Source organism: Parasteatoda tepidariorum, unplaced genomic scaffold (genome assembly GCF_043381705.1).
Source record: "Parasteatoda tepidariorum isolate YZ-2023 unplaced genomic scaffold, CAS_Ptep_4.0 HiC_scaffold_502, whole genome shotgun sequence".
In the NCBI taxonomy this organism is placed as follows: domain Eukaryota; kingdom Metazoa; phylum Arthropoda; class Arachnida; order Araneae; family Theridiidae; genus Parasteatoda; species Parasteatoda tepidariorum.
Window position 1 is genome coordinate 1 of NW_027261794.1, and position 16,587 is coordinate 16,587.

Consider the following 16,587-nt stretch of genomic DNA (forward strand, 5'->3'; position numbering starts at 1 on the left):
ACGAGAGACTATTCGTGTGTCCACTTGCCTATCTGGAAATAGCTGTTTGAGATGCTCTATCACTTATATGAACAAGTGAAGCGAACCTGGTTCCTTGGCCGCATACCAATGATGAGGGGGGGATCATCCACTTTTTGATAGATGGCTTTTGATTTTGGACTGATACTCTGAAAAGGTAAGGGCTGAGGACGAAGAGGTTAAATGACTACAGCCCTCCTTGGCCAAGCGATCTGTTTCCTCATTTCCAAAGACCCAGTGAGGTACGTATATTCTAAGTTTGGTTTTGATAATCTTTCATTGATAATGTAGTTTAATTTTTCCTCGTAATTTAAAGTTTTTATAATTGGAAATTCTTAAAGCAAAAGTTTTGACAAAAACATCTTGCGTGAAGGTGCCCAGTAGGTAGCTTATATCCATAACTTGTTCTCCAAAGTCTTATTTTAAGCAAATTTCAGAGTTCAATTTATTACCGAATTATAAGTAAATTATATTCATCACTCACTGCACTCGTCATTGTTTAGGCCTTAAGATTCTTCTTTCAGGTTAAAATGTGTTATTTTCGAACTATCAATGTTCTTAAAGTGTTTCGACTTCATTCAGAAAGCATAAGGGCTACAGCAGGGAGGGATAATTCGATTTAGTTCATTGGAGCTGTAACGAGAAATTCGCAACAATAAGTGATAACAGGCAATATGAATGCTTTGTAGGTATTATCAGTGTGGTACGGGCACATCCCCGAAGACAAGCGTTTGAGAATGGGCAGACGTTTTTCAACCTTTGCAATCACACTTTCATTATGCAAGTTTCCAGCTTAACTTATTGTCGAAGACCACTCCTAAATAGGTACATTTATCCGTATATAACAATTCTTGTAAATCAGCTTTGGTCGTATATTTTGGTGCATCAATGAGAAAGTTTGCACAGCAGACTTACTTAGGTTTACCGTTATGTTACTCCAATTAAATAGAACTTGAAGGGCTCTGTTTAAAAGTTTTTCAGTCTCTTGTCTTTCAACTTGGATCCACATAATCAGATCATCCGCAAACAGAAGACATTCCCCTAAGACTGCTCGCAAGGCCAGAATCAGATCGTTTATATAAACATTGAAGAGCTGCTCATTGGGGGCAATCCAGTCTGAAGGATATAGCTCTTGGAGGATGATCGCCCGTAGCGAACTTTGCAGCTTCTCTGGCTTAAGAATGAAGAAATCTAGTTCATCATCTTGTCCTGCACTCCCATTTCCTGGAGTTTTTGAATCATTTGTTTTCGCCACATGGAGTCGTATGCTGATTTAAAATGAATGCAGATTGCTGTCATAACATTTCTATCAAGAGAATCTTTTACCATTTGACTCAGATGAGCCACCTGATAGGCAGTGGATCTGTTCTTACGGAAGCCAGCTGGCTCATATCTAAGCAGGTCATTGGTTTCAGGAAACCAATTCAATCTGTTGACAACCATACGCTCCATTAATTTGGCCATAGTGCTGGTTAGTGAAATGGACCTTTCGGTACTCGAGAGGCATCTTTTTTTCAAGATAAAAACAATTGTAGCTCCTCTCCAAATACCATTCCCGAAATACGGTTAAAAATTTCAAGACTTTGCGTTTGGACCAATATGTTTGAGAAACTCTGCAAGAATTTTGTCCTGTCCTGGAGATTTTTAAGATATTCAGGCAAAAGGTGAGTTCTTCAGAGAAGGGCAAATCAAAAATGTTCTGTGTATCTGTCAGACCATTGGTCTGGGGTACTGGAGGTTTGCAGGTGTTTCCTTTGAGAACTCTCGATGTTTTTATAGCATAGTCTTCTTTTTTCTGTGATTGGCAGTACGAATTTGCAAAGACGTTAGCAATATCACGGTCAGAGAAGAATCTTCTATTTTGATATTGTATAGGAACCCTCCTAAGAGTTGCATTCTTGTTTGTTAAATTTGAAATGAATCTATACGTCCCTAAGCTGTCTTTTTTTTTATAGTTTTTATTTTCGATGAAGTTGTTAAAAGTCTTTCGCTTGGTTGCCAGAAGATTCCTCTTGATGGATGTTTCCTCCACATTTGTACGTCGATCGGTCTTTTCGTGATCTCAGCTCTTTTCTTCAGCCTGTCTCTCTTCATTTTTGTAGCCTTGAGCTCCTCTGACCAAAAGCACCTATAATTTTTAACTTTTTCTGGGTATGCAATTGAGCATTAAATCTCTTCATCTGTTTATCAGGTGAAATATGAAATTCCTGAATTTCACTTCTCACTGATTTCTCCAACATGGACGTGAATTCCCTCCACTTAGCTTTCTTGAAATTCCAGGAAGGTCCTTAGAGATTCTTGAGCGGCTTGGTTGGATGGGGGTCACCTCAATGGTGTCCCGATCCACAATAACGTTTCGTTGGAACGGTTGATACACCGATTAAATCTGGAGTGGTTCCATTGTAATGCAAATAAGTATGTGGGTCAGAAGAATGGTAAATAAGATGTAAAGGGCTGGAATTCAGAAGATCAAGTAGCTCCCAACCGGCAGCATTTGTATCCTGGTAGTAGCCCCATCTGGGGGAATGAGCACTACAAGTATAGTTTTCTGAGTAATAGGTATTTGAGAGAGGTCAGGTGGAATGTACATAGCATATATCTCGAAACACTGTCCAGACCTTTGTCCTCACAATCTCTGATTTGTCTCGTGTCTCTCATTTCTCGATGATGTTCTTAGTATCAGAAATTAAACATTTAATGATTTTTTAATGGGAAAAATTAATTTCAAAACTGTTTTCTAGTTTTGATTTCCAAAAATATCTTCTAAATTTGTATTCGAAAACTTTTATTAAACCTTTACTAAACATTTTAGTAAATATTTGGTTTATTAACGTGTCCTTTACAGAAGGTTTTGTAATGAAAATGTCTTATTCTATATATAAAGACGCGAATTGAGAGAATTTGATTCAATTTCAAAAACTTCATTTATAACAATTTTTTTTCATTCATTAACTAATGGATCCAAATTAGCATCAGTATTTTTCTTTTTTAGATTAGGGCTTTTTTTGAAAAAATTAAACTATTTTCAAAAGGTTGCCATGGGTGCAATAAATTTATAATAGATTCGGAGAGAGGAGGCAGTAGGGGAGCGAGCCGAGGAGTCGGTCGCGTCCCGGAGAGGAAAGTGAGTAGGGCAGCAAGCCGAGGTGTCGGTCACGTCCCGCAGAGAGAAGGCAGTATGGGAGCGAGTCGAGGAGTCGGTCGCGTCCCGGAGAGAGAAGGCAGTTGGGGAGCGAGCCGAGGATTCGGTCGAGTCACGGAGAAAGAGGAGAGAAGGGGAGCGAGCCGAGGTGTCGGTCGCGTCCCGGAGAGAGAAGGCAGTACCCAGAAAGCATGTAACCTTACGACAACCTTGTGTTTTAACTTTATTTTCCTCGTCACGAAAAGGTTTGCGGTAAAAACCTTTTTTCAATGTCATAAAAATATTGCAATTTCCAACCTTTCCTCCTTAAAGGAAAACTAAATGCTTTTTAAATCTTTTTTTAAAAAATATTGTTATTTAGGTTAAAAAATAAGCAAATTGTAAACCTTATTTTTTGCATTTTTGTTTGCTGCCATGATTAGGTTAGCAGAAATATTAAGCGAAAACCTTTTTCAAAGGAAACGAAATAAAGCAAATATTAACCTTTTCAGCGAAAATATGTATTAATAAATAATACGAAAACATTTTGCAAAGGACCTCATTTAAAGGAAAGCAAATAAACGAGCATAAGACCATGATTTTGGATTGTTTTTTTAAGGTCTGCGAAGGTACAATACGAAAACTTTCTTTTAAAGGTTTCTCGACACAAGTATAAGTAATAGTTCCTTTTTAGGAACTTTTCATTCGAAAAATCTCATTAAAATAATAAATGAAATTTTAAAAAATTTGAATCTGGAGTTTAAATTGACTCTTCAATATTTTTTTACATATTTTTTTTCCTCCCGAATTTGGCTTTAGGGGTCCTATGAGTTGCGGTTCCCTTAAAATGTGTGGCCTTCTCTCGTTCATTTTACCTTATCGCAAACCTAATTATGATATAGCAATAAAATATCCGCACGAAGAGAATTTTATTTAAAACATTTATGTACTAAAAAAATTCGCCCAACAGTCTATAGTGAGTTGGAGGGTCATCGATATTAAGACTCCACGATTTATGACTAAAGAGGAGTGATGGTGAAAATAAAATCAGCATTGTGCACCTACCGCCTTTATTTCCCTGACAAGCTGGTACCCGCTCTAAGGCTGGATGGATTCAAAACCTAGACCCACAGTTTTTTCATCATATCTTTGGAGTGAATTTAAGAACATTTTGGTCACAGAACTCGATGCATAGTGTGCAAAATAAAAGACAGACCACCCTGAATAGATTTTGATCTAATGATTGAATTTTCACGTTTTATAACTCAATCTTAATTTCTCGAAGGGGTGATCTCAAATATGCTAATTAATTAGTGCAGGCGATTATTTAAGTTACGAAATTAAACACTAAAATGTGTTTTTTCTGAATAAACATATCTTTTTTCCGACGAATTCAGACTTCGAACCCCCAAAATATAGGGGGTAGCCACAATCTGGGGAATATTGTCCCTATAGTTTGATCATGAGAGTGATCCAAAGTTTGGATGCCTCTATCTTAATTATTTATTTTGCATATTTCGCCATACATAGAGACCTTTTTAAGCGAGTTAAAAATTTTTGAACATAATTTTAAAATTCGTTTATCCAAAGATAATTGCATGTAGAAAATAAACTTTAGTAGATATTTATTATTTTTTATTACGCTATTAAATAATAGCTGGAAAATTTTTGAATTATGAGGCCTACAACTTTTTATACAATTTTTATGAACGTAATTTTACATGGCAAAATACAAAATCGAGCTAAATCTATCGAATTGTTCCTGTGTATATTTAAAATTCGATTTCTCAGAAACTATTCAACCGATTATGCTCAAATTTTGCATTTTGTCATGTGAAATTACATATTTTGAAAGGATGTAAAAATTTTATACCTCTCAATTTAAATTTTGTCACTGCTGTAAAAGATTTTCTCTAAAAAGTTTATAAGTTAGCAGGTATGTAAATGTTCAACCATTCCTGAAAGTTTGCAGCAGTTTTTTCGTGTCAAGAATTTTTTCTATATATTATCGGCAAAACACTGTTGAAAATAAAAATTTAAAATAAAAAAAAAAATGTAAAAGGAACTAATAAAGTGAAAGACAAATTTTTCTAAAGGGGGGGGGGGGGGGCTAAAAGTCTGTTTAATTAAATTTTAATTAAGTCGTTCAAAAAATCGGAAGATAGTATTTTAAATCTGTTCTCTTTCCTTTAATGTCTTTTTTGAATTATCAAACAAATATACGTCTAAAATACATAAAATTAAAATGGAAAAGCAATAAATAAAATTTTAAACGAAGTTCTTTTAAAAACTAGAAAAACTTCTATTAGCCTTATTGTACCGAAACTTTGAGGCAATGCTTAATGTTCAAACTTGTGCAAATGTTCTTATTCAATTAAAAATAATAATAAAAATAAAAGTAAATAAAAAAAAATAATCTCACTAAATTTAACTTTTGAAAATTATTGTTAACTCCTGATTCTCCTCCCTCTCAAAATACTGTCTTGAAAACTGCTGCTTACGTCATGCGCAACTTTGCACTAATATTACGGCTGCTGATCATTTACACTTTCGGAGTTTACTTGCTTGATTTAAGTTTGAAATTGAAGTTTCTTAATGATATTCTGTTTTATTGTTCCAAGTTTAAGATATTTCCCTTTTGATATAAAAAGTAGGTATATAGTTTAATTGAATTTAATTTGCCTTATTAAGTGTTTAATTTAAGCATTGTTATTTGTTCTTTTAAGATTATCAATTAATATTAACTTAATTTAAAACTTAAATTTATGCTTGGAACGGCCTTACCCAAAGGACATTAAACGGTTATTATGCTCCCTTCTTAATTTCAGTAAGTTTCAAGTAAACACTGAAACTATAATTTAAATTTAATTATCAATATTTTAATTTATTACTGTTATTACTATTTTACCTTAATTATTATTATTATTATGTTTTCTTTCATCCGATCGATTACATTCTAAGTCAGGACACATAAATTTTAAATGTTTTCTTGTGCAAATTGAACATTTAATGTTTGATTTACAAGAAAAAGCCAGGTGCCCTTTCAATAAACAAATTTTACATAAACCCTTCCTTCTAATAACAGACTGTTTTTCTTCTAAAGGCATATAAAACGCTTTCTTGCAAAAACGAGTCTCGTGGTTTTTAAAACAAAATAAACAAAGGATATCATCGTTTGAATTATGACTAATTAATTCAGCCGCAGACGATTTCCGATCTCTCAAATTCAGATTCGCCGGTGGTGTCAAGTTCCTTCGTTCGAAGGGGGGATGAAATATTTCAGTTCTACTCAATTTTATTTTTTCTTCCGCTTGTACTTCGTTTTTCAAAAAATAAATTATCGCATCAAGACTGGATAGTTTTTGTTCGCTTTCTAAATTTTTTCTTTGGCGTTCAAATGAGCGTAACACATTTAATGGTAATGAACTTTCAACAAGGGGATACAAAATTACACCACACATCTCAGATGTAACTCCTAGTGAGTTTAATGCTCTCAATTGAGTTGACAGTTTATTGTATAAACANGAAGGCAGTATGGGAGCAAGTCGAGGATTCGGTCGCGTCACGGAGAGAGAAGAGAGAAGGGGAGCGAGCAGAGTTGTCGGTCGCGTCCCGGAGAGAGAAGGCAGTATGGGAGCAAGTCGAGGATTCGGTCGCGTCACGGAGAGAGAAGAGAGAAGGGGAGCGAGCAGAGTTGTCGGTCGCGTCCCGGAGAGAGAAGGCAGTATGGGAGCAAGTCGAGGATTCGGTCGCGTCACGGAGAGAGAAGAGAGAAGGGGAGCGAGCAGAGTTGTCGGTCGCGTCCCGGAGAGAGAAGGCAGTATGGGAGCAAGTCGAGGATTCGGTCGCGTCACGGAGAGAGAAGAGAGAAGGGGAGCGAGCAGAGTTGTCGGTCGCGTCCCGGAGAGAGAAGGCAGTATGGGAGCAAGTCGAGGATTCGGTCGCGTCACGGAGAGAGAAGAGAGAAGGGGAGCGAGCAGAGTTGTCGGTCGCGTCCCGGAGAGAGAAGGCAGTATGGGAGCAAGTCGAGGATTCGGTCGCGTCACGGAGAGAGAAGAGAGAAGGGGAGCGAGCAGAGTTGTCGGTCGCGTCCCGGAGAGAGAAGGCAGTATGGGAGCAAGTCGAGGATTCGGTCGCGTCACGGAGAGAGAAGAGAGAAGGGGAGCGAGCAGAGTTGTCGGTCGCGTCCCGGAGAGAGAAGGCAGTATGGGAGCAAGTCGAGGATTCGGTCGCGTCACGGAGAGAGAAGAGAGAAGGGGAGCGAGCAGAGTTGTCGGTCGCGTCCCGGAGAGAGAAGGCAGTATGGGAGCAAGTCGAGGATTCGGTCGCGTCACGGAGAGAGAAGAGAGAAGGGGAGCGAGCAGAGTTGTCGGTCGCGTCCCGGAGAGAGAAGGCAGTATGGGAGCAAGTCGAGGATTCGGTCGCGTCACGGAGAGAGAAGAGAGAAGGGGAGCGAGCAGAGTTGTCGGTCGCGTCCCGGAGAGAGAAGGCAGTATGGGAGCAAGTCGAGGATTCGGTCGCGTCACGGAGAGAGAAGAGAGAAGGGGAGCGAGCAGAGGTGTCGGTCGCGTCCCGGAGAGAGAAGGCAGTATGGGAGCGAGTCGAGGAGTCGGTCGCGTCCCGGAGAGAGAAGGTAGTATGGGAGCGAGTCGAGGAGTCGGTCGCGTCACGGAGAGAGAGGAGAGAAGGAGAGCGAGCTGAGGTGTCGGTCGCGTCCCGGAGAGAGAAGGCAGTATGGGAGCGAGTCGAGGAGTCGGTCGCGTCCCGGAGAGAGAAGGTAGTATGGGAGCGAGTCGAGGAGTCGGTCGCGTCACGGAGAGAGAGGAGAGAAGGAGAGCGAGCTGAGGTGTCGGTCGCGTCCCGGAGAGAGAAGGCAGTATGGGAGCGAGTCGAGGAGTCGGTCGCGTCCCGGAGAGAGACGGCAGTAGGGCAGCGAGTCGAGGAGTCGGTCGCGTCCTGGAGAGAGAAGGCAGTAGGGGAGCGAGCCGAGGAGTCGTTCGCGTCCCGGAGAGAGGAGGCAGTAGGGGAGTGAGCTGAGGAGTCGGTCGCGTCCCGGAGAGAGAAGGCCCTAGGGGAGCGAGCCGACGAGTCGGTCGCGTCCCGGAGAGAGAAGGCAGTAGGGGAGGGAGTGAGAATGATTTGAATAAATGCTTTTATATTTCTTGAATCCTATTTTTTTTAAATTACGATTTATCAAAAACCTGTAGACAATTTCAAATGCAGTTCATAAAAAAATATTTAATATTTTCTTGCCTTTTTCAGGGAATAAATTTTTTCAATTATTGAGCAATTTCTACTCAGAATATTATACTGATAATACTATCTAGTTTAATGATGTGAAAGTTGAAGATCGCCGTATTATTGCTTTTGTGGATGATATATTGTTGTTATTGAGTCATCCAATTTTTTATCGCTTTGGCCAATTGGCCACCTTCTGTCTCCCAGAACTGTCATCCTTGGCTCATAATAATAATTATAAATTTAGTGATAACAAAACACAATGTATAACCTTTCCAAAAACCAAGAAGACAATAAGGAGGTTACCAAATATTAAGATGAGTTAACAGCATACACAATCTGTTAAACAGCTGCAAGTTCTTAAATATCCAGGAATTCTCTTTGACCCAGGATTAACTTGGATAGCTCACTTGAATCACGTTAAGGAAAGAGTTGGTAAATTTAATAATTTTATTAAGAGGGTGGCCAGGGCAACTCTGGGCCTAAAACCAAAAATTTTAAAGATTATCTAACAGAAGGTAACGGAGAGAATCATACTTTATGCCGCCAGTATCTGGTATCGTAACACTACTAGAATTAACAATAAAATCAATGCCATTCAAAGAACATTCTTAACAGTGATTACAAGGGCCTATTCAACAACTAGCACTGAGGCCCTACAGATACTGGCGGAGGTGAAATTCATTCATTTAAGAATCACTGAGGTTAAGATGGAATTACAGAATTGAGGAATACGTCCGTAATATTCAAGAAATTCTAAGAACAGCGATACTCGAGAAACCAGTTATTAATATTCACCCTTCTCTTTATACATCCGTCCCCTTTGGTGGATTGACCCTAACTAACAAGGGGATCGAGATTTTTACGGACGGCTCGCGGATGGAGGTTGCCGATTGCTACGAATAATACTTCTGAACATAGAACAGGAATGGGAATGATAGTCAGGAGAGATGGCAAACTCATTCAGGCAACCTCCATCAGACTGAGCAATAACTGAAGTGTTTACAAGGCCGAGATGATGGCGATTAACACTGCTTTGCAATGGCTTGCAAATAACCCATATCCCAACGCAACTATTTACTCTGATTCGCTCTCCTCGTTGCAAGCTTTAAAAAATCCTAAACCCGATTCCGAATTGGTAGAAAAACACCAAACAAATCTGGAAAAAAATATTCTTCTCGGGTGTGTAAAAGCCCACATTGGTATTGAAGGCAACGAGGAGGCGGATCGAGTTGCTAAAAACGCCATCAGTCTCGGCAATGATGACATTGAGGTCCCGAGCTCCACCACCCAAGTCAAAACATTGGTCAAAGGCTATAATATCATGCTTTGGAAACAGGAGTGGCGGGATTCCGAGGAAGGCAGACAAACGTATAAGTTTATTAAGGATCCTAATATTAGTAGACTGCAGGCGAATTTTTATTTTAATCAATTTCTTTCGGGGCATGGAGTGTTCGGTGAGTATCAAAATAGATTTTTTAATAGAGCCCTTGATTGCTATTATTGTGGAGAAATACAAAGCATTGATCATTTAATTTTATACTGTCCAGGCTTCTGAACGCTCCGTGGAAAATATTTTAAAAATTTTAATCAAATTCAATGTTTTGCTAATTCGACCTGCAGGGGTATTATTAAATGTATCATAAAAAAAGTCTCTTGAAGATATTTTGGGTGATGACACTTAAGGATTCGGAACCCCGCACTCCAAATTGGGTCTCTCAAGCTTTTACTACACTTTTTATGTACTTTTATTGTTAATTTGATCAATTTTATCCATTTGTGACTTGTTTTTGAGTCATGTTTTTAACAGCTAGTTTTTTTCCAATTTGCTCTTAATGTAATATTTTACTTCTACTTATTCCTTTTATATGATCGGTTTTATCTATGTTTGACTTGGTTTTGGGTCATGTTTTAACTGTAAATTTTATTCCATTTTGTTCCTTATGTAATCTTTTACTTTCATACATTGCTTTTACGACGCACGATATGGGTGTTTTATTCACTTTTATGTATATATTGTTTTTACTCTTTTAATTATGATTTTTGTGATTTTCCATGTGTTGACTAGATTTAGAGTCATGTTTTTAACTGTTGGTCGCTTTTGTTTTATTCTTTTCATACTGATATAATTTCTGACGTTTTATGCATGCTTTATGTATCTACTCTCGTATGCCCTTAAATAGGGCGGGTCGAGATACAAATAAACAATACTGATAATACTATATTATACTAATAATTTTAAAGAGGAATCTTTATTTTTGGACATTTTTTTTATCAAATCTTATAAGAAAGACTGTCATCAATGAATTTATTATATGTTAGAAAAACTTAAGATTTGAATATACTTTTCTTTTTTATAGTAAAAAAAGGTATATTTATTTTTGAAAATAATTAATACTATTTTAAAGTTTTACAATCTTAATGATCGAGTACTTTGTTAAATTATTTATAATTTTTTTTATTATTATTACTTTATAATTATTACTTAACTAAATTATTCTGTACTATTTGAATAATTATTTGTAAATAATTGCAGTATTTATGGTTACATTATTTCTACTTGGAATGTACATCATAGGATTCGGAAAGAATTCTTTAAAACATATTTTAAAATAAAAATTTTATGATTGTGCCGATAAAAATGTAATTTTTTTATTCATCTCTTTTTTGCCATGATTTTTATGTGTCGCGCTTTACTAAAATGTGTCATTTTCAAATATATGATAAAATCTAATATTTAATTACATATTAGAAAATAATAAATTATACACTTAAATAAGGTTTATTCTTTTAATATTAAAAATAGTTAAGATGAATCAAGATTTAAAAATTAATAGTAAAAAAATTCTTATTAAATTTCAGTTCTATTGAAAAGCATCAAGCAGTCCTACATGTTAATTTTATTGAGTTATACCTTTATAAATAACATTGATTTATTTAATTAAAAAGCTAAATATTCAACGCTTAAAAAAGTTTAAGTATTTTTAAATTAGCTAGAGCGAAAATATATTACGTCACTCAAAAGTTTGAACTCTTTATTATAGTTTTCTCTTAAAACAAATCTGAATACCACGTTATCTCACACTTCGCTAACACTTCAGAGGATGACGTCACAAATCTACTGAGAGGACTTGACTCTCGGTGGCTATGGTTTGTCGCGAAAAAATGTATATGTCACTCATCAGGTTCGGATTTACTCACGATGGCATTTTGAGGTGTGTGAATCGCACGCAGTGAGAATGGTTCTTCAGTTTCTTGCGGTGCTTGTCAGAATAAGTAAATAAATACAAAAGATATGCGTAACAAATATACATTTTTTATTTATTTTAATAAGAACATTCAATCATTCTACAAACATTTCGAAACATCTCAAGATTATGAAAAAATTCACGCAGATCGCTTTCCAAAGTGTCATTCTGATTTCATTTAATGCTTCGTCTTTTAAAATAATTTTTTTCTTGTTTCAATAAAAATTTTTTTTTTAGTGAACATTAGATTTTTCAGCGAAGAGAAATTCCTTACATATATATATTATAATTATTATTTATTATATAGCACAATAAATAAATACAAAAATTACAAAAAGAAGAAGTAAAAAGACAAACAAATAATATTAAGAAAAACAATAAGTTTTATTTACTTCTTATAGGCGGCAAGTAAATAGAACCCATTAAATAAGTTCAAAACGTGGAGAAAACATGGAAAAAATTACAGAACAATGAAAAAGGGAAAAAGAAAAATAATAATAACAGAAATAATAAAAATTCGGAAAAAAAATCCGAAAAAAATTAATAAAAATCCCGAAAATAAAATGTATAATCCTTTCATCAGCTCACACGATTATATCCGCAAAAAGAATTATATCCGCAATATATATATATATATATTTAAATANACTATTGTTAATCAAAAATTAAAATAATTATCTATAATTACAAGCGATGCATAGTTAGTTAATAGAATTTTTTTTTTTTTATTGATATTGTTTCATGAATTACCAAAAAAATGGCTAAGAATATATTTTTTTTTGGTTTTTTGGTTATTTTTTTTTGGTTCATGTTTTGATATTAATTATAAAAATCAGAATGTCACTTCCAGAAGAGAGGTCTGCTGTAAACAATTATGGATGACATGTAATGAAAAACATCGATTCGGTACAGTACAAGGAGTTGTTTATTGGATATTTCCTTATATAGCAAAAAACGGACTCGCAAAAAGAGATGGAAAACGAGTGTTCTCTTAAATCGGACAACATTATTTTATGTTTCATTTTAGCTCCTAAAAGTAGCCCCCATCCAGGATTCGTCGACATCCTATTCCTAAGGCAAATTTCGCCTTATTTTAAATGCTAACTGCTCATATAGCCGTTTTTTAAGGTAAGTTCGTAAATAATTGTACGTTAGGCAAAATAATTGTCATATAAATAATGACAAAAAAAGGACGTATGGATTCATTAAATTATTATACATAACGTTGAAAGAGACGCCATTAAAAAACGAAAAAGGGTCGCATTTCATTATTACCTAATAATAAGTAGCTTTAAATATAAAGCTTAAAAGGTATTTTTATCGATTTCTGCCGGAAAAAAAATACATAATACAAATAATTATATCAGCATTATATAGGTAGAGATTCCTGTGCAAGTGAATGCGTATATGGCTCATTTCTTTGAAATACGTCGTTAATAAATCAAACATCCATTTAAGAATATTTATTGATTTTGAACTGATTTTTAATTATGACAGAGATAATTGAATGATCAGGTGATGTAACCGTTGAAAGACAAAATGGAAGGGCAGTAGAAATGCTGTGTTCTGCTGAAGAAACCAGATTTTTGTTTTTAAAATTCGTTGCAAATGTCGTCAGAAGATGGCACTGCTGATTCGAAAAACGTTTAAAAATATTTTCCGTTGCATGTTATAACATTTAAACGGAAATAAGTTTCCCAGTTTCTTGTTCATTTTGTCCTCAGACTACACCATGGTGTAAAAGCAGTCACAACAATGTTTGTAGTTTTCCCAGTTAGCAGCACCATCTGTCGATCAACTTCCAAATTAACTTTGAATCTTTGGTGAGAAGAACACGACACACTTTTTTTAATCGAAGCAGTCTTACTTCAATCCGGTTTCCCTCCCCAAAGTTTCGATTACTTTTGGGACCTCAAGTATTGAATGATTATTGGATGAAGATATTGTTATGAATATTGTTATAAATAAGATATTTATTTCACTACGTTTAGTCGAATTTCTGAAATTGGAGCTTTTTAAAAGTGATTATTAAATTAATTGTAAATTTTGATTACTCATTAGTTCCAAATTTTTATATATATATATTACAAATCGCAACAAATGCATCTTGAAATAAAAATTAAACGAAAACATTGAAACAATTTGTATAATCTATTTTAAGGGTTATTAATTATATGCATGAATCGAAAAACCATTTAAAGTACTTATATATGATTTCGGACTTTTCATGCCTTAACTGCTGTGAATTTTCATTATTTTTTGTAATTTGTTAAATGGTAATAATCTTTTTATTAAATAATAACTAAAACAAATGATTTCCTAACATAAATTTTTAATTTGATTATAAGACTACGATTCGATTCCAAAAGGAATTTATATTTTTTTAATGAAACACTTTGGAATATAAAGAAATGAGTAACATAAATTGCAGGTCTTTGAATTTAGTAATTCTATAAAAAATTTCATTTACTGAATATTTCGTTTTAAAATTCGATGCCTAGAAATACCACATGCTTTGCACATGGAAGAAGAAGAAAAAAATTCCAATATCACTTCTAGAAAGCGTATTGGAAAAACCTTTCTGAGTTTTTTTAAAAATCAAATAGCTTTGAACAATACATTACTAAAATTATATAAGGCGGATTTATTGTTTCATCGTTCTTCTGTTTTTTTATATTGTTTGTTATATTTTGAAAAATATTATAATGCATTATCAGAATTCGCAAACACACTATATTAAAACCAAAAAATAATATTTGTGACAGTTTAACATTCTTCAAGAGTAGAATTTTAATGAATACGTTATTTTAAGGCAACGAAGATTTCTTTTTAACTTTAAGATTTTCAACAATACAATGAGAAATTTCAAAGCAATAGGTTAAAAAATTTTCTAACAATCATAATTTTTATAATATTTGTTCATTATAATAATTAATGATGTTACAATAATTACAGCATCCTTTTAACAAGTAAGGAACGTAGTATAAACATGAACTATCGTTATAGAAGGTCTATAACAATATTTTAACAAACAATTTGTATAATAATTACAACAGTGACTACAAATTGTTATAAATTGCAATACGGTAAATAATTTGTTATTAATTTTATTCAAAATAAATTTGAAATTGCGCGTTATAATAAAAGTGATGGGAAAATATAGTTAATAAATTAGTTTAATAACATTTTTGAAGTGAGGCCTAAAAATTCTTTTGTGAGTTGAATTTTTTAATTCTAAATCGTTTAAAAATATTTAGATAATTGTTAAAACAGTTTGAAATTTTTTCTCTCTCAAACTTTTTCAACGTCCTTAAAAACGTCCATTTATGGCAACTAAAATTGAAAAAAAAAATCAAATTCAAAAATTTCTTAAAACTTTATTTTCTCTTTAAAGTCTGTTGTTGATTGCATCGTTTTGGGTGCAAGATTCGGATGAGGACGGATGTTGTCTTAAATTTAGTTTTCCACAAATTTGAGATACAATATTATCATAAAAATTTTTATTACCCAGAAATTCATAAAAATTTTTTAAAATCAAAAACGCGAATGGAATTTTTATTATAAGGAATATCATAAGAATTCCATGATCAGGAATATTATTTTTGATTCGGTTTAAAAAAGTCTAAATTAGTTTTAAAGTTACAAATTTTGTGGCAGTAAATTCTGAAAATAATAAGAACAAGAAATTTACTTCAAAAAATAAATAAAGCCTGTGTATTTAAAGCTATTTAAAACTAGACTTCAGTGCTTAATAATGAAGTCCCTGGAGTGACATTATTCTTGCGTAACCTAAAATAAGAAAAAAGATCGCTAAAATTGTTATTTATCTAATTGATCTGAAGCATTCACTGCAAAGGTTTTTTAATGAATTCATGAGTGATAATATAGAATCCCAAAAAAGTATATTTAATGCCATATTTTTTAACCGCTTCCCTTTCCCCTTTTTTTTGAAGAAAGAAAAACATATTTTTTTTATTTCATTGATAAATACAAGGAAATAAAAGCTAATAGACAAGTTTTGAAGTTGAATTTTTTTTTGCGTAAAAAACCATTTACCATCAGTTTACTACTCCGAGTCATGAAGGGGAAAAAATTTAAATATGAGTCTTTGTAGGATAGTTTTCAAAACAAGGAAAGTGATGCGACATTTTTTTTAAAACTCTTTTTTTTTCTGTGTCAATTGAGCAACCATTGTGCACAAGAAGACGCGTTGCAGTCCAACAGTAAAACAACTCAAATAAAACTCCCAACCACAGCAGATTATTATTTTGTGGCCGAGTCAAAACGCGATAGGACGACGCTACTTCCGAGTTGAATCGGGGATAATAAATATTTTGCAATATGAGGGAAGCGGTTCATAACTTTGGTTTAGAAGTTGAAAAGTTCCATTTGCAGTAAGTATTGGTGTGAGAATAAAACAACAGTTTCGGACGATATCCCGGTGTCGACACTCTGTAGTGTGGAGGGGGGGCGGCGGCGGCGGTCTAGTTGTAAGCTCGTAAAGCATGTATGTACAGTCCAAGCAAAGAATACAGCACACAACCTCCTCTCCTCAATAGTTTGAAAACAAAAAAAGGGCGACATTTTTAGACAAGAGATTTTGTGAACATTGTATTTGAGATAAATAACAAAAGCTGCTTTCACGAAATCGGTTGTGTATTGATCGACAACTCCTGTTTAGAAATACAAGTTTAGTAATGATAGGTTTCAGCGACAGTTTTAATTCTGGTTCAGCATCGATTCAGACTTAATAATAACGACTTGACATAAATCGGGTTCAAAATTAGTTTACAGTGGGTTCGATGGCTGTGAACACGTGCCAACCATTGCATCAAAAAAGTTTTTTTTTTTTTTAGGCTGCTTGTTTACATTCATGAAACATAAATAGAATTTTTTTTTACGCTCCTTGAATTTCTTTTTCACTTCATTGTAAGTGTTTTAAAATTGTAATTATATTGAATA

General features: G+C 34.4%; 3 protein-coding genes across 3 annotated transcripts; 1 reads left to right on the forward strand and 2 right to left on the reverse strand.

The window, feature by feature from the left end:
- Positions 1-933: 933 nt before the first annotated feature.
- LOC122271064 (uncharacterized) lies at positions 934-1,482 on the reverse strand (the record flags this gene model as incomplete). Its single annotated transcript, XM_043050874.2, has 2 exons — positions 1,345-1,482; positions 934-1,192 (listed from the first exon to the last, which is right to left on the reverse strand). Coding segments are annotated over exons 1-2 (397 nt in total), but the record flags the coding sequence as incomplete, so codon positions are not given.
- A 4,680-nt stretch (positions 1,483-6,162) lies between these two features.
- On the reverse strand, positions 6,163-6,663 carry LOC139424876 (uncharacterized; the record flags this gene model as incomplete). The annotated part of the gene is given in 1 exon segment (XM_071176938.1): positions 6,163-6,663. A coding segment is annotated over 1 exon segment (501 nt), but the record flags the coding sequence as incomplete, so codon positions are not given.
- A 10-nt stretch (positions 6,664-6,673) lies between these two features.
- On the forward strand, positions 6,674-7,840 carry LOC139424875 (uncharacterized). Its single transcript, XM_071176937.1, has one exon. The coding sequence runs from the start codon at positions 6,674-6,676 to the stop codon at positions 7,838-7,840; it is 1,167 nt and encodes a 388-aa protein (XP_071033038.1).
- The last annotated feature ends 8,747 nt before the right edge of the window (positions 7,841-16,587 follow it).

Bases quoted from the DNA above. Each gene is read 5' to 3' on its own strand.
- LOC139424875 (XM_071176937.1), top strand. From the start codon at position 6,674: ATGGGAGCAAGTCGAGGATTCGGTCGCGTCACGGAGAGAGAAGAGAGA.